The 19,697-nt window shown below is 39.8% G+C and overlaps 1 protein-coding gene across 1 annotated transcript; it reads right to left on the minus strand.

Moving 5' to 3' along the window:
- Window positions 1-1,332: 1,332 nt before the first annotated feature.
- On the minus strand, window positions 1,333-6,320 carry tmem72 (transmembrane protein 72). Its single transcript, XM_028604318.1, has 5 exons — window positions 6,045-6,320; window positions 3,684-3,750; window positions 2,783-2,854; window positions 2,262-2,401; window positions 1,333-1,922 (listed from the first exon to the last, which is right to left on the minus strand). Exons 1-5 carry the CDS (start codon window positions 6,118-6,120, stop codon window positions 1,486-1,488), a joined length of 792 nt encoding a protein of 263 aa, XP_028460119.1. The 5' UTR covers window positions 6,121-6,320; the 3' UTR covers window positions 1,333-1,485.
- Window positions 6,321-19,697: the final 13,377 nt, after the last annotated feature.

The raw sequence follows: 19,697 nt of genomic DNA on the forward strand, positions 1-19,697 counted from the left end.
AGTGACCAAAGATCATTGTGAAGCAAATAATACAGCCCTGATTATCGGCCTCAGTGAACTCTTAACAAAGACTCCCTGTTCTTCCCATAAAGCACCAGAACATATCATCCCTCCTGACTGGATTCACATGTAATCTCTTTGATAGCCTATATTGTGCAAAACAAAAAAACTGTGCAAAAGACTGAAAGAATGTATGACACTGTGTAGCTGCTGGGGATGTAATTTGCGTCAAATATGGAAAAATAACCCAGTTGTTTAACTGACAGGTTGTTTATGTGTCAGTGGGTTTTCACGTGTCTGCTGTCTGGCCCCAGTTTTCAGTGAGGTGCTTTCTGATGAATGAGGCTCTCTGCTTTTATTGATTCTCTCCTCAGCTTTGATGCTGCAGAGAGATTGCCTCTTAAGGCTACATACAGTAATATATCTACAATTCAGTGAACAAAGGACTGAGGAATACAGTGTGTGTGTGTGTGTGTGTGTGTGTTGACAGAACAAAACAGTATTGATTTATGACCTGAACAAAAGAGGAATGTCTGTATGGAGAATTGTATCCTTTGTCGCATGATAAAACAAAAATAAATACAAATGTTAATACAGGCTTTTCATACTTGCTTTTTTATCATAAATATGCAAATGTCAGGGTGATTTATAGAGCTTGGGTCTGATTCACACATCCTGTTAATATTATCAATGTGCAGCGTATGACATATTATTATTGCTTGAATAATGCTTGTAATTATGTTTGGTGTGTTTTGGTGAAATGTAGGTCTATGGTGGCGCTCTGGTGGGTGATCTGATGTTTTTCTCATCACCATAATAACGTGAGCACTCCTCCCAGAGCTCCGTCTCCATGGTCACCGCTTGCACACAACAAACGCACAATGAGGAGACTTGAATGTGACTAACACATGCACCTGCACGAGCTCTAATGCCTGATATTCCCAGTCAAAGTCACACACATTTTCTCTGACGTTGAATGAATGAAGCAGTTGATCTAATTTATTACCTCATGAATAATGTATGCTGCAGTAAGTGGATTGTATTGCTCGGCATTAATGTCTGCTCTTCAATCAATGCTGGCTTTGCAAAAATCAGAGTAAAAGCACCCACATGCTCAAATGGTTTAATTTCTTTGAATTTATACATCCGAAAATCAAACTGTTAGAAATATTTAAGATTTGAATGATGTACTAAGAGATCTTTTTGAAGTAAAAAATATACCAATCAGTAGAACATTTAATACAAAAACTATTAATCTTCATTTTTTTTGTTGAATTATTACATAAAATACATATTCGTACTGAACACTCACAAATACTCAAAAGTCTTTTTTTGGTTGGTCAGACATTTTATAATGTGATTTTCAGCTTAACGTCTGCCACAGAGTAGCAGCAGCTAGTGCACTCAGCAGTCAGCATGAATGCATACACATGCTTTTCTTTGTGTGATATCAGTAAGCAGCTGAGTCTGAGTGCAGAGGGACGTTCAGTCAGTAATCATAGGTGCAGTGTCTGATGTGGTGTCTGGCTCTGGCTCACAGTATCCGTCCATCTCCTCCATCTCTCTCTCCACAGGCTCCTCCCAACCGCTCAAGCATATCAGTCTCCTCTCTTTCCACCTCCTCCTCTCCTTGTCTGTGCCTTTAGGTGCTGCTGTCTGCTCCAGCTCCAGCATGGCCTGGACGCTGTCTCCTCTCTCTCCCGGGCCGAGGCAGCGGTCTCTGTTTGGGAGAGCCAGTACCCCCGCTCTCCTTCCTGTCACCACGTGGAAGAATGAGACAGTGCTGTTCGAGGCTCCTTCTGTCACATAGACAGTGGTCGGGCCTTGGTCACTGTGACTCTCCTGTGGCCTTTTGGGTGATTTGGTCTTTGTTTTCTTGCTTAGTATGAAGTTGAAAAAGGCTGTCACCAGAAGCATTGTCCCTGCAATCAGAAAATATATTCCGTTTCTTTCACAGAAGACATTTTGACATGTTACAGTATAAACACGCAGGTGTAAATAATCAAATGAATGATGGCTGAATTCTGTTTAGCTGCTTCAATTTCAGGGGCCGGATATTGTACATGCTGGCTCACATTGTCACAGCTTACTGAGACACTTGAATCGAATGGAGCCATTGCTAATGTTATTATCCACACCTGTGTGTTTCTCAGTAACAAGTCAAATGTCTGCTGCTGAGAAGGCTAATTATGACACTAACAGTGCAGTAAACAGAACTGTAATTATCCATGTAAATATGGTGCCTGCTGGTGCAATTGTACCTGGGATAATTGCATGCCACACCAACACAGGGTGCAAGAAGCAGACCAAGGACATTATGGAGTAATAGAGGAACTTATGGAAGCCTCCAATGCGAGCCATTTTTCCCCACAACAAAAAGAGCTTCCAGTCTGGAGGACAGCTATAGAGAATGTAGGAAGAAGAGAAGGACTGAGGCAGTAACAGGGACTGAAAGTCATGTCCTTACAATTTAAGATTCTTTTGACAGTAAAGAGAGCTGAATATGCGAATGCTGATATGGCAAACATCATGACAGACTAATAAAATTGAGAATCCATGTTCAGATTTAGTTTTTTTAATCTGCTTTGCATTGTTCATAGTAGGTTAGATTACCTTAAAGAATTACACTGGATGTGGTTTTCCCTCTGTGTGTTCATAACATTTCACTGGAATTGTACCTCGTACATTCATGGAGCAAATACAAATGGATTGATTGATTGATTGATACTAAATTTTCCATGCAAAACAGATATTGCAGATGGTTGTTCTCATGTGTACTCACGGCAGACACATGAGCAGAATCATGTCCAGGAAATAGGCCAGCTCAAACATCATGATGCCAACAGATGATACTCTGGGAGGAGAAATTAGTTTAGAGCAAGATTAAACTGATACAGTAATATAATGGTATACTGTTTCTAAACTATGCAAACTACATCTAAATATGTCAGTTTCTGTGTATTTTATCTAGGGCTCTGGGTGAAGATTGCATGTTCTAAATTGTCCAAAATGTTGGTAGCAAGGGGATGCTTTAAGTGAAGAGATATTGCCTTCATGTGGCACAAAAGACACAAGAAGTTGTGTTTTTTGTGACTGTTTGTTGCTACAGTATGTCCAGTGAACCAGAAAAATGCCCCCAGACTAACCTTCATCATATACTGCCCTCTCTCTAAAGAGTTATCGCTCAGTTGAGTGTTTCTGTGTGTGTGTGTGTGTGTGTGTGTGTGTGTGTGTGTGTGTGTGCGTGTGTGTGTGTGTGAGTGTGTGTGCAGTGTTCATCTGCATTTGTGTTTACTGACAGAATAAACAGTCATGCATTTCTAGTCTCCTTTGAGAGATGTGTTCCTGCTGTTCTGTGGGAGTTTGGCTGTGAGCCACAGAGATAATACGAAGCAGCACTGAAGGACTGGTCTCCTTTCTACCCTCTGCGCCTCACTTCATCCCTCTGACTCCCTCCCAACATCTCCTTGCAAGAGTGTGTATATATACTATGAGTTATGATGAAGGCAGGTACAGTGTTGTAATTGTTTTCTACCAGCCCTCCGATCACACATTCTGTGCCATATTTAAATCCATACAGTGTTTTTGTAACTCAGGAATGCCATAGTATCAAGTGCTTTGGTGGGTTTACAGTAAATGTATACAGTATATTAAGAGGTGAACTACAAAACCTAAGCACTTACACTAGGTAGATGCCAAGGCTGTTGAATTCTCCCTGTTGTAGGGTCTCCACTCCCACAGCACACAACACTGAAAAAGAGACAGGAAGGTCAGTTTTTATTATTGTGAGAGTTTTATATTCATTTATTCGGATAGTGAGCAGATTTCGTCCACCAGATGTCAGGCTAAGTTCATGATCTGCTCATTAGTTGTAGGCATTGTTGCAGTAGTGGGTCAACTGCTTTAAACTCGGGTGATTTAAATGTAACCCATCAAACATAGTTTTACGGCAATGCAACTTTGTGTTGCTTTTACTCTCATGAGGCACATTTATTTTATGTATATTTGTCATATTTCATTCAAGGTATTTACTGTATTCTTGCAGCCATACTTGTAGCTGTGATGTTTGAGACAGTTATTACATAGTAATTTAAGTCCGGGCTGAAAACCATTTCTCCCCTCATTGAGCAATGGAGATTGACTTGAGTTGCCCTGAAAGGATTCAAATTGAACTCATAGTTTACACTCCAGGGGGTAATATTGAACTGATGATATTCAGCAAGTTATATAAAGATTTTTAAAGAACATGGTAATTCTTGTAATTGTTTCCATCATGCTCACAACATTTTGGTAATCGCTTACTCATGTTTGTAATTACCATATCACTGCCAGCAGGCTAGGTGTTTATTTAAAGTGGACACATCACAGATCTTCTGCCAACAAAGCATGAATCATGACATTTTAAAAAGCTTTGCACTTGCAGGTGAAGTTGTCATTAGACATCATGGTATTTTGATGGTCCTTTCTCAACATTTTGGCCTTATTATGAGTAATAAATGATACAGAACAGTATTTCTTCGATTCTTCCATCTATATTTAGCACAAAGTTATTGTAAAAGGGAGGCTGGGTTGCAACTGGAGGTTTCTGATTTATTCCTCTGCAAGATCAACTTTGCTTCTACAGCTGTCCTTAATTCTCCTGAAGAGATCTATAAAGTGATTTAATTGTATTATTCTATACTTCTGCTACTGCCACCTCCCTAATATTTTGAAGGAATAGTTTAACATTTTGGGAAATACGTTTATTTGCTTTCCGAGAGGGGTACCAATTTTCTTATCTAACTTTTGGCAAAAAAAACAAAATGTCAAACTATTCCTTTATTGTGAAGATTCCCGAATCTGAGTGCTATTCAAAACCCATTTAAACCCATTTAAAAGGATATAAAATTAGATGACAACAAAGTCTTGAAAACTATAAAGGAAAGCCTGTTTGGTTTATCAATCTTTTTCCTGTGAGGTATAAAAGAGTTAAGCATGGTTAAGTGGTGATCGCCACTAAACACATGGAAACAATTTCTTTGGCTTGGTGGAAATTCAGAGATAGAATCAGCACCAGAGGGAAATCAGGGGATTGTGGCTGAAATGTTTCTGGTAGTTTATAGAGTGTGAGCGGAATTAACGCTGCATATAGACCATCTGGATATTAACATATATTTGGTCCTAGCACGTATGTCTGTCTACAGAACACACACAGTGGCAGACAGCCCAACACAGACATGTAAACATGTGAACACTAGCAGAGAGACAGAGGTGCATGTAGACGGCCCATAAACATACACACACATATAGACAATGTACAGAAAGCTGATGTAGATGTGAATGCATAACACCTTGTTATCACATAAGCCCAGTAACCCAGCTGGATACAGAGCCTTGGTTTTGGTGTGATGTGAGGCACATGTCTCTCAGTAAATGTTCAGTGTCAGCAGCTGTTTGAATTTAAGGGGAGGGGGGTCCCATATTTTTCTGGAGGAGGCAGCAAACAGAGAGCTATTTCCCCTGTGATGATTTAATGTGGCTAAGAGAGCTGCGTGCAATCTGTCCCTGTGTGCCTGAAGAAAACAGCGGAGGGACCATAATAGCAAGGTTATGTATGATCATGTATGTTTTTATATGCTCTATATATCAGCCAAGAGATGGTTTGGTGTTCTTGAAGGTCAAGAGTACAGTTGGCCAACATGACCATCTGACCTTCTAACATTTTGGGTTTATGAAATCCTTACAAACCGAGCTGGATAACTGTTCCCCACAGGAGATCTTAAAAATGCACTTTCATATATCAGCTTTAAACAACAGGTTGCAACACATGTATAGCTATTATTTACACTACTACTGATACTGATTCAATGCTGAATGTTTAGTCCTTATTTGTATTTTTACAATATCATGTATACTCTGACTGCAGAACTTATTAGAGAGAGGATCTGGAATCTGTTGTGCATCTGTTAGTGTATCCAAAGAACTAAATCATGCCCACACTGAAACAATAAGTCTGAATTTAATTTTGTTATATGTTTCTGTTTGTTTTTATATTTACATCTTACCCGTTGCTGTAGAAACACCAAGGATCCTGCAAGTACATTCCACTACAATCCACCAAATGCTCTCTGAGTTCCCCATGACCTCAGGTACTTTCCCTCTTCACTGTTTAGAAATGTAACCTTCACACTTCTCTAAAATAGTTGGTAGCTTGGTTGTTACTAAAGTAGCAATCTAAAAACATGGTTGACTGTTAGCTAGATAGATGGTTGTTGGTAAAAAAAAAAGCCAAAGTGGGGTAGTCCATGATTGCATGATGTGAAGCCTCTTAGATTGGACGAGTTTACCTCAGAGAGTTTTGTGACTCAGTGCCCCTGTTGCTCCAATAACTGCTAATCACACACGCACGCACGCACGCACGCACGCACGCACGCACACACACACACACACACACACACACACACACACACACACACACACACACACACACACAAACCATACAAAAATTAACTAAACCACTTTCAACTGGTTTAGCATTCCACCCTGTATGTCAAGGTGAAACTGTTCAGCTCTGAAATTTGTGCACTTTACCACATAAAGCTGGTTAAAAATTATCTGTGAAGAATTAATAGAAAACTAACTTACACACACACACACACACACGCGCGCACACACACACACGCACACACGCATGCACGCACACACACACGCACACACACACACACACACACACACACACACACACACACACACACACACACAAACACTCACACGTACTCTCAATTAGCAGTCATTTGTATGCCCCCTAGAACTGCAGAGGAGATTGGTGACCTTGCTTCTCAACCAAATAATTTATTGTCCCCTCCCTACAGTTTCCTCTTGTTTTTGTCTGTTTTATTTCACTGTGTTGTGAGGATTTGGGGAATTCAGTGTAATCAAACCATCAGAAACACTTTATTTTTTTATTTTTCAAGGCCACAGCTTTCATTCATTGGAACACTGTTTCATTAAGAGTGAGGGTTGAAGAAAAAGCAGCTTGTGTCACTAAACAAAAAACAGTTACAAAAATGATAAACAAATTCCACTTAGTTTGCAGTTTACTTTACTGTACTGCTCTCTGCACGTTGTGAATAGTCTAACAATGCGATGGATATGGGACAAAATGGCACAAGAACCAACAGAAACCCTTTGACACACTTACACATGTGTAAATGTAAGCCCGCATAATCAGTTGACGGAGGTTTGGTTGAGGTGTAAGCTTGTTCGCGCACAGCAGAGGCCTACTGGAACAAGCAGTAACAGTCACAGAGCTCACACACCATGACTCCTGGTAGGGGCCAAAGTAAGCTACATAAATCTCCTTAAATCTCTAACAAAGACACTTGTGTGTACTTGTTCCACTTGTTTCCGGCTTAGCATCCAGGCTATTTGTGGCATTTATGGTAAAGAGTATAAGTGAGTGTGTGAGCAGTGCTGCAGAAACTGCAGGTGTTAAGATGTGTAATGACAAATGTAATACCATAATTTAATGGTGTGACTTTTCTAGGGATGAAAACGCTGTCCTGTTGAGTTAGTCCAGACTGAAATAACTCAACAACTAGGCCTATTGGGTCAGTGTAACGCTTATCAGTTCAATTTTCTAAGCACAAACGGACATTTGGAAAAACAGAAAATGGGTTCAAATATCCAATTTTTCATTTTTTCCACCTTGACAAATTAAAAAATTGGATCTTTAACCTGTTTTTCCAATTTTCTGTTTTTATTCCGAGGATCAGAAATTGAGAAAATTACAAAATTGCGTCTGAGCTCCAATTATTCAATACTGCAATGGTATTCTCTTCCTCTACTTTGCGGAATATGCAGGTCATTAATTGCATATGGCCCAAAATGAAAAACTGATAGACTTTGGGGTCAGAGGTGCTTGCAACTGATGGTTTCGAGTGGGGGGCGGGGTGTAGCTAGGCGGAACGAGGGAGAGAATACCATTGCAGTATTGAATAATTGGAGCCCAGACGCAATTTTGTAATTTTCTAAATTTCTGATCCTCTGAATAAAAACAGAAAATTGGAAAAACAGGTTAAAGATAAATTTTTAATTTGTCAAGGCGGAAAAAATTAAAAGTTGGTTATTTTTCTGTTTTTCCAAATGTCAGTTTGTGCTTAGAAAATTGAACTGATAAGCGTTACACTGACCCTATTGGATCAAATGCCAGGAAATTTGGTCCACATATTCACAACCCCTTCAGGATAAATTGTAATAACTTTGGTGATCCCTTAATGTGTTTTTTTTAATGCCATTATCAGGTTAAAATTTTGATTTGTAGAATATTTCGGTTTTTGACAAAATACCAAAACTGATGACTTTCAGCCTCAGCTTGTGGTTCGTGCTGATTAGCAAATGTAAGCTTGCTAACGTGCTAAACTAAGATGGTGAACATAAACATTATAACTGCTTAACATCTGCATGTCAGCATTGTCAATATGAGCAGGTTAGCATGCTAACAATAGCATTTACAGTAGCTCAAAGCACCACTGTACCTTAGTACAGTTGCAAACATGCCTGTAGACTCATTAACTTGTTAAAGGAACACGGCGACTTATTGGGAATTTAGCTTATTCACCGTAACCCCCAGAGTTAGACTAGTCCATACATACCCTTCTCATCTCCGTGCGTGCTGTAACGCTGTCTGGCGGCTCCAGCATTAGCTTAGCCTAGCACAGATCCTGCAGGTAATTGGTTCCAACTAGCTTACTGCTCCAAATTGTGACAAAAGTGACAAAATAACGCCAACATGTTCCTATTTACATGTTGTGATTTTGTAAGTCTGGCGTGTACAAAAACAACGTAACATGAGACACAGCCATCTTCTAACAGCAAACAAACTGGGAACTATATTCTCAGACAGGCTTGCTGCGAGCATATCACTCCGCCCAAGTACTATATTCTTCTGCCTGAGAATATAGTTCCCGGTTTGTTTACAGTTAGAAGACGGCTGGGTCTCATGTTACGTTGTTTTTTGTACACGCTGTGACTCTACAAATCACAACAAGTAAATAGGAACATGTTGGAGTTATTTTGTCACTTATTCGGAGCAGTAGGATTACTGGAACCATTCAACTGCTAGTTCTGTGCTGGCCTGATGCTGCTGGAGCCGTCAGACAGCGTTACAGCACGCACGGACATGAGAAGGGTATGTATGGCCTTGTCTTACTCTGGGGGTTATGGTGAATAAGCTAAATTCCCAATAAGTTGGCGTGTTCCTTTAATAAGCTGTGCTTTGTAGAAGATTTATAGCAGTTAATGGACAATTTTCTCTACGTCCTGAGTGACATATCCCAGTACACATACACACTCACTGTAACATACAATAAAAAAATGCCAGGAGCACTTTATGTGATTGAATTGATAAAAGAGAACTCTGAAGAAATCTTAATGAAATCGCATATATATTTAGACTGCAGTGCATTATTGCACATGAACCAGATATATGAGATAGGAATGTGTCCTGTGCATGTTAACTGAGCCTTGCCACTATACAGCGGGCTGGGTGTTTATGTGTATTTGACATGCTAGGCCCTCATGATAACATGAAAAACAGTCACACAAAAAACACAATTAATGGTAATAGGTCACTATGTATTGTGAGGGGATCATTGCTGATATTTACTGTACATCATGAGTTTATGGCAGTTGTCAGGATGTGCCAGAGGGTGGAGTAGTTGTAGTTGTAAATGGGACTGATTGTCATCTAGTGAGACTGTAAATCTAATGTTACAGTATAAATACAGTCTCATTTTTCTAATTAGTCTGTGCAGCTACATGCCTCCTCTCCTCTCAGCCTCACACAGCCTGAGATATGACCTCTCAACCTCTTCCCAAACTTTTACTCGCCTTCTCACATGTTCTCTCACCCTTAAATCATGCCTGTGTTACACCTCCTCACCTTGGCTCCACACCATTCTCCTCCTCACTCCACTGTGCCCATGGGCAGGGGACTAGATTAGTCATGCCTCTCTCTCTCTCTTTCTCTCTCTCTCTCTCTCTCCCTCACTTCCTCCCCATCCATCCCCTCTCAGTCCTGTGTGGGTGTCTGGTGCCTGTCAGAACCAGTTAAAACAGCTCTAATCTTAAATACACCAGCAGCTTTATTACTCTACTCTGTTGCTTTGCTCAGGCAATATCTCCATAATCACTTCTTATGGGATGTTTTATATCTTAATGTTGAGGGAGGGCTATGAAAGATATCTGAAAGACTTCACTAATTTCAGCAGAATACTTGAATATTTATTAGAATATGAAGACATAAACCTAACTGGACACACTGTGACTATTACACCTCCCTGCAGTCTTTAACACCAGGTACTCCACCATGGTGGAGTCTAATTACTCAATTTACAAATGCAGGGAGCCACCTAGTGGTTGAGATGTGTTGGTACATTGCTGCCCTTAAATGACGTGTGATATTTACATGCCGACCCCTATGGCTGACACTGATCAGGAAAAAAAGTGTCTTATTTCTAAGCTATTTTTTTTCTCAGATACCATTTATAACAATACCAAAAGGTCAGGAGCATCCCCCAGGCAGATGAAGCACAGACATGGGAAGGAGCAGGAAAATATGTGGTTGTGAAACAGATATGAATTATGGAGAAGGTTTTGGGAAGACAGAGAGGATGTGTAATCTCTGCCAGTATAATGTCTAATAGTCAACACAGATTATATACATCATTACGAGGCGGTGATCTGTCAAAGTGTTCAGACCTCCCACAGCTTTAAGGAAGAATTATAGTGTTTCTGGGGCACTGTATACAATCACATCATGCTGATGAGAGTGGTGAGAGTGAACCACGTTGTGGGTCAGAAAACAATGAGCTGAAGGACACTGAACCTCACGTGATAATTCGGTTCATCACTACAAGACTCTTCTCCCATACATGTAGTCAATTTCAGTCCATTGTTACTGTAGTGTAAACATATTTCTTATAGTCACTTGCTAATGTATTGGGCGTACTTCAGAAGAAAAAAAGAAAGAAACTTTATTACTCGTCACATACAATCGTACGGTACAATGTGGAGAAATTCAATCTCTGCATTTTACCCACGCTAAGCATTAGGAGCAGTGGACAACCACATTCAGCATCCGGTGAGCAACTTGGGGTTCAGTGTCTTGCTCAAGGACACTTTGACATGTGGCCGAAGGAGCCTGAGATAGAACCACCAATCTTGTGGTTAGGGGCCGGCCCGCTCTAAGCCACAGCCACCTCAGACTGCATAGACACAGCGAAGAGAAGACGAACAGCAGCATATACAATAAGATATTACCACGTCACATGTACTTAATTCTGATTGGCAGAGCGTGACTTGGCTGCGAAGTGTGAGAAATCTTGATTCCCGTTCATGCAAGATGCAAATGAGCTGGATGTAGACAACATTGAAATGTCCACTTAGCTTAGCTTAGCTTCAAATCCAGATTCTCACATACCAGTACATGTGTGCATGTACTACTGAGCGTTAATCTTTGGCATCTTAATTGTGAATTTGAGGTCAGCTTCACTAATGCCAGTCAAATAAGTAATTTTCCCCAATCTTTCTTCCAAAGCTAATGTTAAACTGTCACGTATTTTCTGTTGCCGGTTTTCATTTGAGCACTGCTGAGTCAGGACGTTTGCATCCTCTGCAATAAGAGAATGTGACTTTGATCTGTTGTGTGTGTTCATCACATACCACGGAGGTCATCGGCTGCTTTTTGTGGTGATTGTGTTGACAGATCACTATCTGCCCTTTCACTTTAAATTACAGCATGTTATGATGAGGCAAAACAGTGTTTCCTCATTTTTCCATCAACCAGGACCTCTTTACCTGTCTCATACTTAATGGAAAGCTTTTCAGTCCGCCTGTCTTTCATTTGTCTTCTTATCAGCTCACAGAGAAGCTTAATTAACAGAAACAACTGAACTCTTCAATGACAAATGGCATCAGATCAGCTGCCCAGTGTCCAATGGGAGGATGACAAACGGCTCCCTGTCAGACCAGTCTGATGTTTTTATACCAGGCCATTATCTTGAGCAGTTACAGGTCCGCACTATTGTCTAGCGGAGGCAAGGTTAAGGAATGCAGTATAAAGTGAGAGGGCCCTCCCTCTCGAGTGTTCACACATACACACACATTAGTACAGTATACACAATTAGATTGCCGCACTGATAGTGAACAGAGAAGAGAACTGTAAGCAGTTCAGAGTTTGGCCTTGGTACTGAGGGGTTCTGATATTTTTTTTCTTTAGTTTTTCTTTTTGTATGAAACAACATTTCTGTCCCATGAGTAGTTATTCTGTGGTTAGTGCAAAGTCTTAAAAGAGTATTTGCCCTGTAACCAAGAGTTTGCAGCACAAACCCAGACCCCACTGTTCCCTCTAGACTGATGGCAGCCTCCCATATGGCCCGGTTGGCCCATGTTGGCTTTACTACACATGCCTTCTTCAGCAATTCAAATACAACAGAAGGAAGTGGATCTAAAATGATTCAAGAATATGAATAAAACATTTAACAAAACCCGCAGTATTCTTCCTTCGCTACACAAAGCTGTGTAGCATCATCTTCCTTGTGATAATATCTAAGATGGTGCTGTGTTTCATTGTAAACAGATCAAAAGTTCCATACAGTAACATAGTCCAGCATTCATTTAATGAAATGTCTAAACCTTAGTCATAAAAATCTGTTCTTCATTTCTTCCTTGTTCCAACTCAGGAATAGAAGAAAAGCTTTCATGGTAATCTGGCCTGGTTGTAAAGATTTTCTGAGGGGGTCCTCAGAGACAGAAGTCCTACTTTTATAAAATGTGGAGGTTTCAGAAGAGAGACAAGAGAGGCTGATGTTGACAATCCCAAATCCACCACTGAGTGCGATAGACTATAAGAGCATGACAGTGGATATGGGAGGTTTCCTTCCTGAGGAAATGCTGTTGTACTGTATATCATAATGTAGTGTGTACGTGTAGGGTGATGGAGAAAGCTTAACTGCAGGTTTTGGTTGACCTCCTGTCACAGAACACATAGAGGGTCTGTTTGGAATTAAGTGGAAAATCCTGTTACTGTATTGTCCATTTGGGAGCAGTAAAATGCAGTGATGGTCCATATATCTACCATATAAGGGCAATTTAGTAAAATAATACACGCAAAGCATCTTGAATATGCCAATATATAACTGGCAGTACATGCACGGGTTTTACCTATCACACTGTGTACACTATTACTTGCAGCCAGACCAGTTTTATAGATATTTAACATGTTAACGTTGTTAATATTGTTGGAGGCCAATCAGAGACCACAGCTTATGATCACGCACATCTATTATTGTGTGTCTCTTTGTGTGTGTGTGTGTGTGTGTGTGTGTGTGTGTGTGTGTGTGTGTGTGTGTGTGTGTGTGTGTGTGTGTGTGTGTGTGTGTGTGGGTGTGTCTCCATGTGCGTGTGCATGGGTGTGTAAAATATAAAGATTACAAATATGAGGAACATCACCCAAATTAAGCACCTCACCTTGCACCTCCTGTCTCTTTTCTGAAAGGGTTTATTCAAATTTGGGTTTAGGGTTATGGTTAGATATGAAAAAGGGATTTTGGGGGTTTAGGGAATGAATGTCATAACTGAATGTCTTCACGGATATAGTACAAATTGTCAGGGCATAGACCAAATAAAGTAACAACCTCAGTGAGAGAGACTTAAACTCTAAGTAACATTATCACTTAAATACTACTACAAATTTGCAATTAACAACATTTCTCAGAAATAACATCTTATCGGTCAGGAAACTACCACAGGTCAATGTTACAGGTGCATTGGCCAAAAAATTAAATGTAATAAAATTAAAAAGCAAGAAAACAAAGATTTAACGTGTCAAAGAAGTCTTGAAAATCACAAAATGCAAAACATACAAAATCTTTCAAGCAAAAACAGTCATAAATTGAACTTACAATGGACATATACTGTACAGCACACAGTACACATACAACCAACTGGCGTGCAACCTTTTGCCTGCTACTTTACAATTAGTCCTGGTATGTGCGTTTGTCTATACCCTGTGTGTCTGTGTGTGTCAAGGCCACAAACCAGGAGTGAAGTCAGCATCCTCAGGGGCTTGAACAGATGGTGATCAGTTTTGTGTTTCTACATTTCTGGGCCACTTAAAACCAGACCAGAGAGAGTGCAGCTCCTGTTTGACTGGTCATCAGGGATTTGGATGGACACATATTTGGAAAAGTAAAGGAATCCAGAAAATAAAATGACTTGATTGGAAGAAATTGGACCATGTCTTGTGTGTTCTTGGTGTACAGTCTTTTGCAAAAACACAAGCCCTAATCCCATGGCTGCCTTTTACAATTGCCAGCTATGCCTACAGACAGCTAATAAATTGGATGATTAAGTTCAAGATCCAGGTTAAGAGAGTAGAATCATGTCTTATTATACGCCACATTATAAACACCATGTCATTAGACATGCCCACTGCCCTCTTACTGAATATCAAAAGAGAACCCATCATCCTCCCGATCCTTTACATATGGTTAAGTTTTATGAGTGTGTGCGGTGGTCAGGGTGAGGGCCATCCTTCAGCCTGGTTAAATGTTTCCATGCTGCCGAGTTTTGCTAACGGCAGCTGGTTGCCCGATTGTACCAATGAGAGGAGGCCTCGATCAAGGACAACCTGCAAGGAAGATCGCTTCAGTTGATAGTTTGCGAGTTTGCATGCACATTCTTCATGTGTTTGTGCAAATGGATGCATTTACGCACATATGGGAACATGTCCTGTAAAAAGGTTAAGTTTTTGAAGAATACAATTACTGTCCAGAGAGCAATTTGAATGTTCAATTTGTGAGACAGTGAGAGAGGAGTCAAACATCATAATGAGACGGATTTGTTAACTTTATTATTAGATCAGTTAAAAAAACATGGGCTGCAGTTCATCTGAATCCTCTCAGGATACTCTGAATGTTGGACAACTTCTTAATTTCCATCTTTACTCTCCTCCCTGTTATGTTACATTCGGAAATCGATTGTTTTTGACTGATAAAATGGTAGCGGCCGGAAACAACAAGAGCTAGGGTGAGTCTTTTTTAGTAAACTCTGGGTACACAAACAATGTTGTCAATGCTTTCTTTAAGGTGTAGAGCCCCTGGTGATACTTCAAGCAAAGTTTAATGTTGTGTTGAGCCTTCTTAGTGTTTTAAAAATAGCTATTTTGAGACTAGCATAAAAGTGCCCTAGCACTCCCATTCAAAACGCCATTTGACCGAAAAACAAAAATACGGTAAATCTTAAAAGTGGCGATTCCGTCCTGAATATGCTTTTAAACGAAAGTTTGACTCGGGTACATTCACAAAAAGACCCTAGGTTGCATTTTGGCGAAAGTAATTCTCTGCAATGTTATGAGAATAGACTGATCTGATGAGAGAAATTCAGAAATCGTTTATTCTGGCATCAAAGTTGTTGTCCTAATGAGAAGAGAGCAAAGGTTTGCTTTTGTATGAATATGACTTTGACTTTATAGTAATAACAGCTACAGCACGTCCTGAGTGTGTGTATACTTGTGTTAATACCTATCACATACACAAATCACATCAGACTTATGAGAGGACACACAGGAGGAATGCTCTCTATTTACTCTGTTTCTCGGATGTGCTAATGAGCTATGAGTGACAACAGATGGGCTCTTAAAGTGAAAGAACATTATGCTTTGTGATCTTATATAACAGAAAAGATGTAGATATTTATCCACTGCCTGTTTTTGCCTTTTAAAAGATCCAATTCCACAAGACAAGAAAATAGCATAAATGCTTGTGTAAGATGTTGTTTTTATGCAGCCACTGAGCTTCCAATAGTGAAGTAAAGGAAGTGGTGAAAAAGGACAGCCATCAAGAGAAAAGAGTGAGTGGGCCATTGAAACAAAATGGATGAGAACATGACCACTGTCAGAGTGATGTGTTTTGCTCTGCTGTTAGATAGATGCGCTGCCTGCATGCTGCTCCTCTGTGAACCTGTGACCCTGCTTGACCACACAGAAGCTCTCCATCAGCGGGGCCATGGCCGCACTTTAACCCTCTCTCCGGCCTCATTGTTGTAAAACATGCGCAGAGGTGCAAGGATGTCCTTAAGTCCCTGTGACCCTGACATCATGGGTCATCCTCGCTTGGGCTGGTTGCTATGGCAACAAGAGATCATGGAAGGGGGCAATGATTTAAACAGTCAGTTGACTCAAATATTTGATACTCTAATGCAGGGATCTTCAACACGGGGTCCTCAAAGTCAATGCAGGGGGGCCTCCAAACTATTGTTAAATTTTGAGAGGGGGGGGGGGGGTTGGAGACAGAAAAGGTATAAGAGGAAAAGATCGATTTCAGTGATTGGTGGAAGGTTAAGAGCGAGGTCAGTGGGATTTCATAACACTGAGTGCTTGCAAAGCGTGAAAAGGCAAAGCTCTCATTTCTAGGTTTTAGTGGAGGTTGTGAATATGAGGTGCAAGATCCCAAGAGTCCCTTTTCAGCCAGGGTCATTTGTCTAAATGGTGGAACTCAGCACAGTAATAAGTCATACATGAAATGTGTTTTTATACTTAACAAGACACAGCAGCAAAACACAAGAGTTTAACACGTCCTTTATGCAAATGCTTACATAAATATGAAGGAACACGATTCTGTTACTGGAACAACATGAGTAGTAATGACTATAATTGTTTCAGTTTATCCCTTGGCATTGAAATTTGGTAGGCGTTATTCACTGGGGGTGGATGACATTACCCGAAAGCAAAAGTAGATTCCATATACATAGAGCTGATCTGGTTTTCATCTAGACAAAGAGTTATGATTTCCCAATAACATCATTGCTGTAGTTAGTTACTCATTCCTCCTCTATGGAATCCACCTGCACTGACAGAAATCTTCCTCATTCCCAGAAATCAAAGGCAGTTTTTCAAGTGGCATGAACACCTGATGAATGTATAGCTTGTCCTCTTCCCAACCTGGTCTTCCCAGGGTTAAGGTCAGAGGGTGATTCAGCAGAGCCGTTAACCCTTGCATCTGCTCCAGGACATCTTGACCTAACTAAAAGCTAAGAGTAATATACACGGCTAAAGGCCAACAGGTAAATAGCCTGAAATTCTACTTACAGCCCATGTTTCAGCTGCCTTCAGAGGAATAGTGAGATGTGGCCAGTGTGTTTAACAAACAGAAACATGGATTGGTTAAATCCTCTATCACTAAAGTATAAAGTGAAAATGCTGTTAGTGATACAAAAGTGTTGGCTGCAGTGTGCAATAAAAAATATATCTCAGACAAAAATCCAGCATCCAGCAAGCTATAAATTTACTTTGATGCTTTGAGTAGCCTACATTTTGTTCATGCCATATGTCATTTCTGATGCACGAACTTTATTTATTAGTGTTTTATCGATACTTTTACATAAGTAAATGATTTGAAGACTTTATCCACCACTGCATCAACAGAAATATGAACTTCACAAACTGCAACTCAACTCTTCAATCTAAACACCAACAATTTCCTTGAAATGCTCAGGAGAGTACCACAAAAAAATTGTCAATTAGCAGTCCAACACTGCACCTTGTCCAAATTTCACGGTCACTTTATTTGATGGAGGTCACACTATGATATATACTTACAGTCCTGACCTCTAGTACTGGGGCCTCTGGCGACCGCACACAATGTGTGAATGAGCGATCCAAACATGATGTGAGATTACAGAAGGAGGTTTGCTGTCAGCAGTCATGCGCCTTCACATCTTGACTCAGCGCTGTCACTCTTCTAAGTATCACTACAGGGGGCCTGACTTTAATTTGGAAGAATACATTGTATACCATACCTCATGTTTAAAAAAATGCAAACGTCACAATATATGTGCAGTCACATAAGCACAATAATACAGACTTTACAGTTAATCATAGGTAGACGGGGAGGGAAAAAGAAAGCAAACAGAGGACAAATGACAGGTTTTACTTATTTCATAGTTTTCACATATATTATTGCTGGGTTCCCAGATTTAGATAGAACCCCTTCTCACCTCATACACACACCAACATGTGCCAGACCTGTGCTAACTGATGCAGAGGTCATGCTCTCTTGTAAAAACATGTGCTAATTATTATATGCGTCATACCATTTGTCACATATAGGGGGAAAAAAACACATAAGCAATGATTATAATAAACTGAGGTTTTTAGACAGTTAATGTTTCTGACCTATTTTTTGTACTAAGAGAAAAACCAATTGGGCTGTCTGCATCATAACACAAACAAATGATGCAAGCTTGATAGAAAATGATTGACTGTTTTACGTCAGCATTATAAACAGTGGTCGGCTTTGTTAAAGGTGCTGTATGAGTGTTTATATTTTCTGTTGAACAAATTAAAAAGATTTTCATAATAGTTTGAATGGGTTTTGGCAAAGTAGATGTTTATTTTCTCTTGAATATACGTCATAGTTCGTGTACTACTGCCGCTGGCATGAGGTTAACAAGGCTTTTGGAAAGCAACTTTTGACTGATAAGTCAAGGATAAGTCAAAGACAAGTGAACTGAATGAGTGCTTAAAAAAACACCTATTTAATGTCAAATCTGCTCCTGGTTTATTCATGATTTAAGCAACTGTTTACACCCATGTTGTCTTTTTAATCCTACACGCTTGATGTAGACCATCACCCACGCTTGACAAAGACCAAATACACAGAGAGGCAAACAAGTCTTTTTTATGTGAAAAAGAGCAGAATTACTTCACAAATTGAGTTTGTGTGTTTGAGATGTTTCCCTGAGGACCCCATAAAACAAGGATGACCACAGTCTAAACAAATTCCAGACAGATAAACCTGAACCTGACCAAAGACAAATGCAGACACACTGTACACACACATGAAACATTATTATTCAGTTATTAGCTTTCTAATTGATCATATAATGAATTAGAATAGACCAAATGATTTATAATGGAGGCATCATGACTTTCATAGTAAATTAAAAAGACAGTAAATCCTCCTTTTGTTCCTGAAATAAAAGGCTAAATTCTAGCTTTCTGTCATTTATTAAAACCATATTGTGTTTGTATATACAATATTAGCCTACATTTGTTTAAAATCTCTTTATAAATTCTGTATTTTCAGCCACAACATACTGCCACGTTCATTTCCAGAAAGGCCACATTCAAAGGATCAAGGTGACACAAGTTTGCTGTAAACTAACACTGGCAGTACATAGTTACATGAGGACTGCCCTACAAAGGCTAAGAGCAGTATCTCCAATTTTTCAAAAAACATTTTTTTGCACAAATAACAAGTGGAGGACCTGATCTTCAATCTGTTAAAATTTCATATGGCTACCTAATACATTTCTTATATAAATTTACATTTTTAGTTTGCAGTTTGTATAGAAAAGTAGAGTGAAACCAAGGCAGAATGCAGTATCTGCCCGTACTGCAGTCTGCCTTGGTTTCACTATGATACTGCAGTTTGCCTTTGTATCAGTATGAACATTGTTGCAACTAGCTAAGTGGCATGAGTCAGGTTTTATAGCATACAGTTACTGTATGCTATAATATAATATATTTGGTAATAATTAACATATACTGTACATTGACAATACTATAAGCAGCAGTGTGCAAAGGTTTTGGTGTGCAGCAATGCAATATTGCTTGACATGAAGGTCTACAAGAATACCCAATTGATTTTGTTCAT

This window comes from Perca flavescens, chromosome 17 (genome assembly GCF_004354835.1).
Source record: "Perca flavescens isolate YP-PL-M2 chromosome 17, PFLA_1.0, whole genome shotgun sequence".
In the NCBI taxonomy this organism is placed as follows: Eukaryota; Metazoa; Chordata; class Actinopteri; order Perciformes; family Percidae; genus Perca; species Perca flavescens.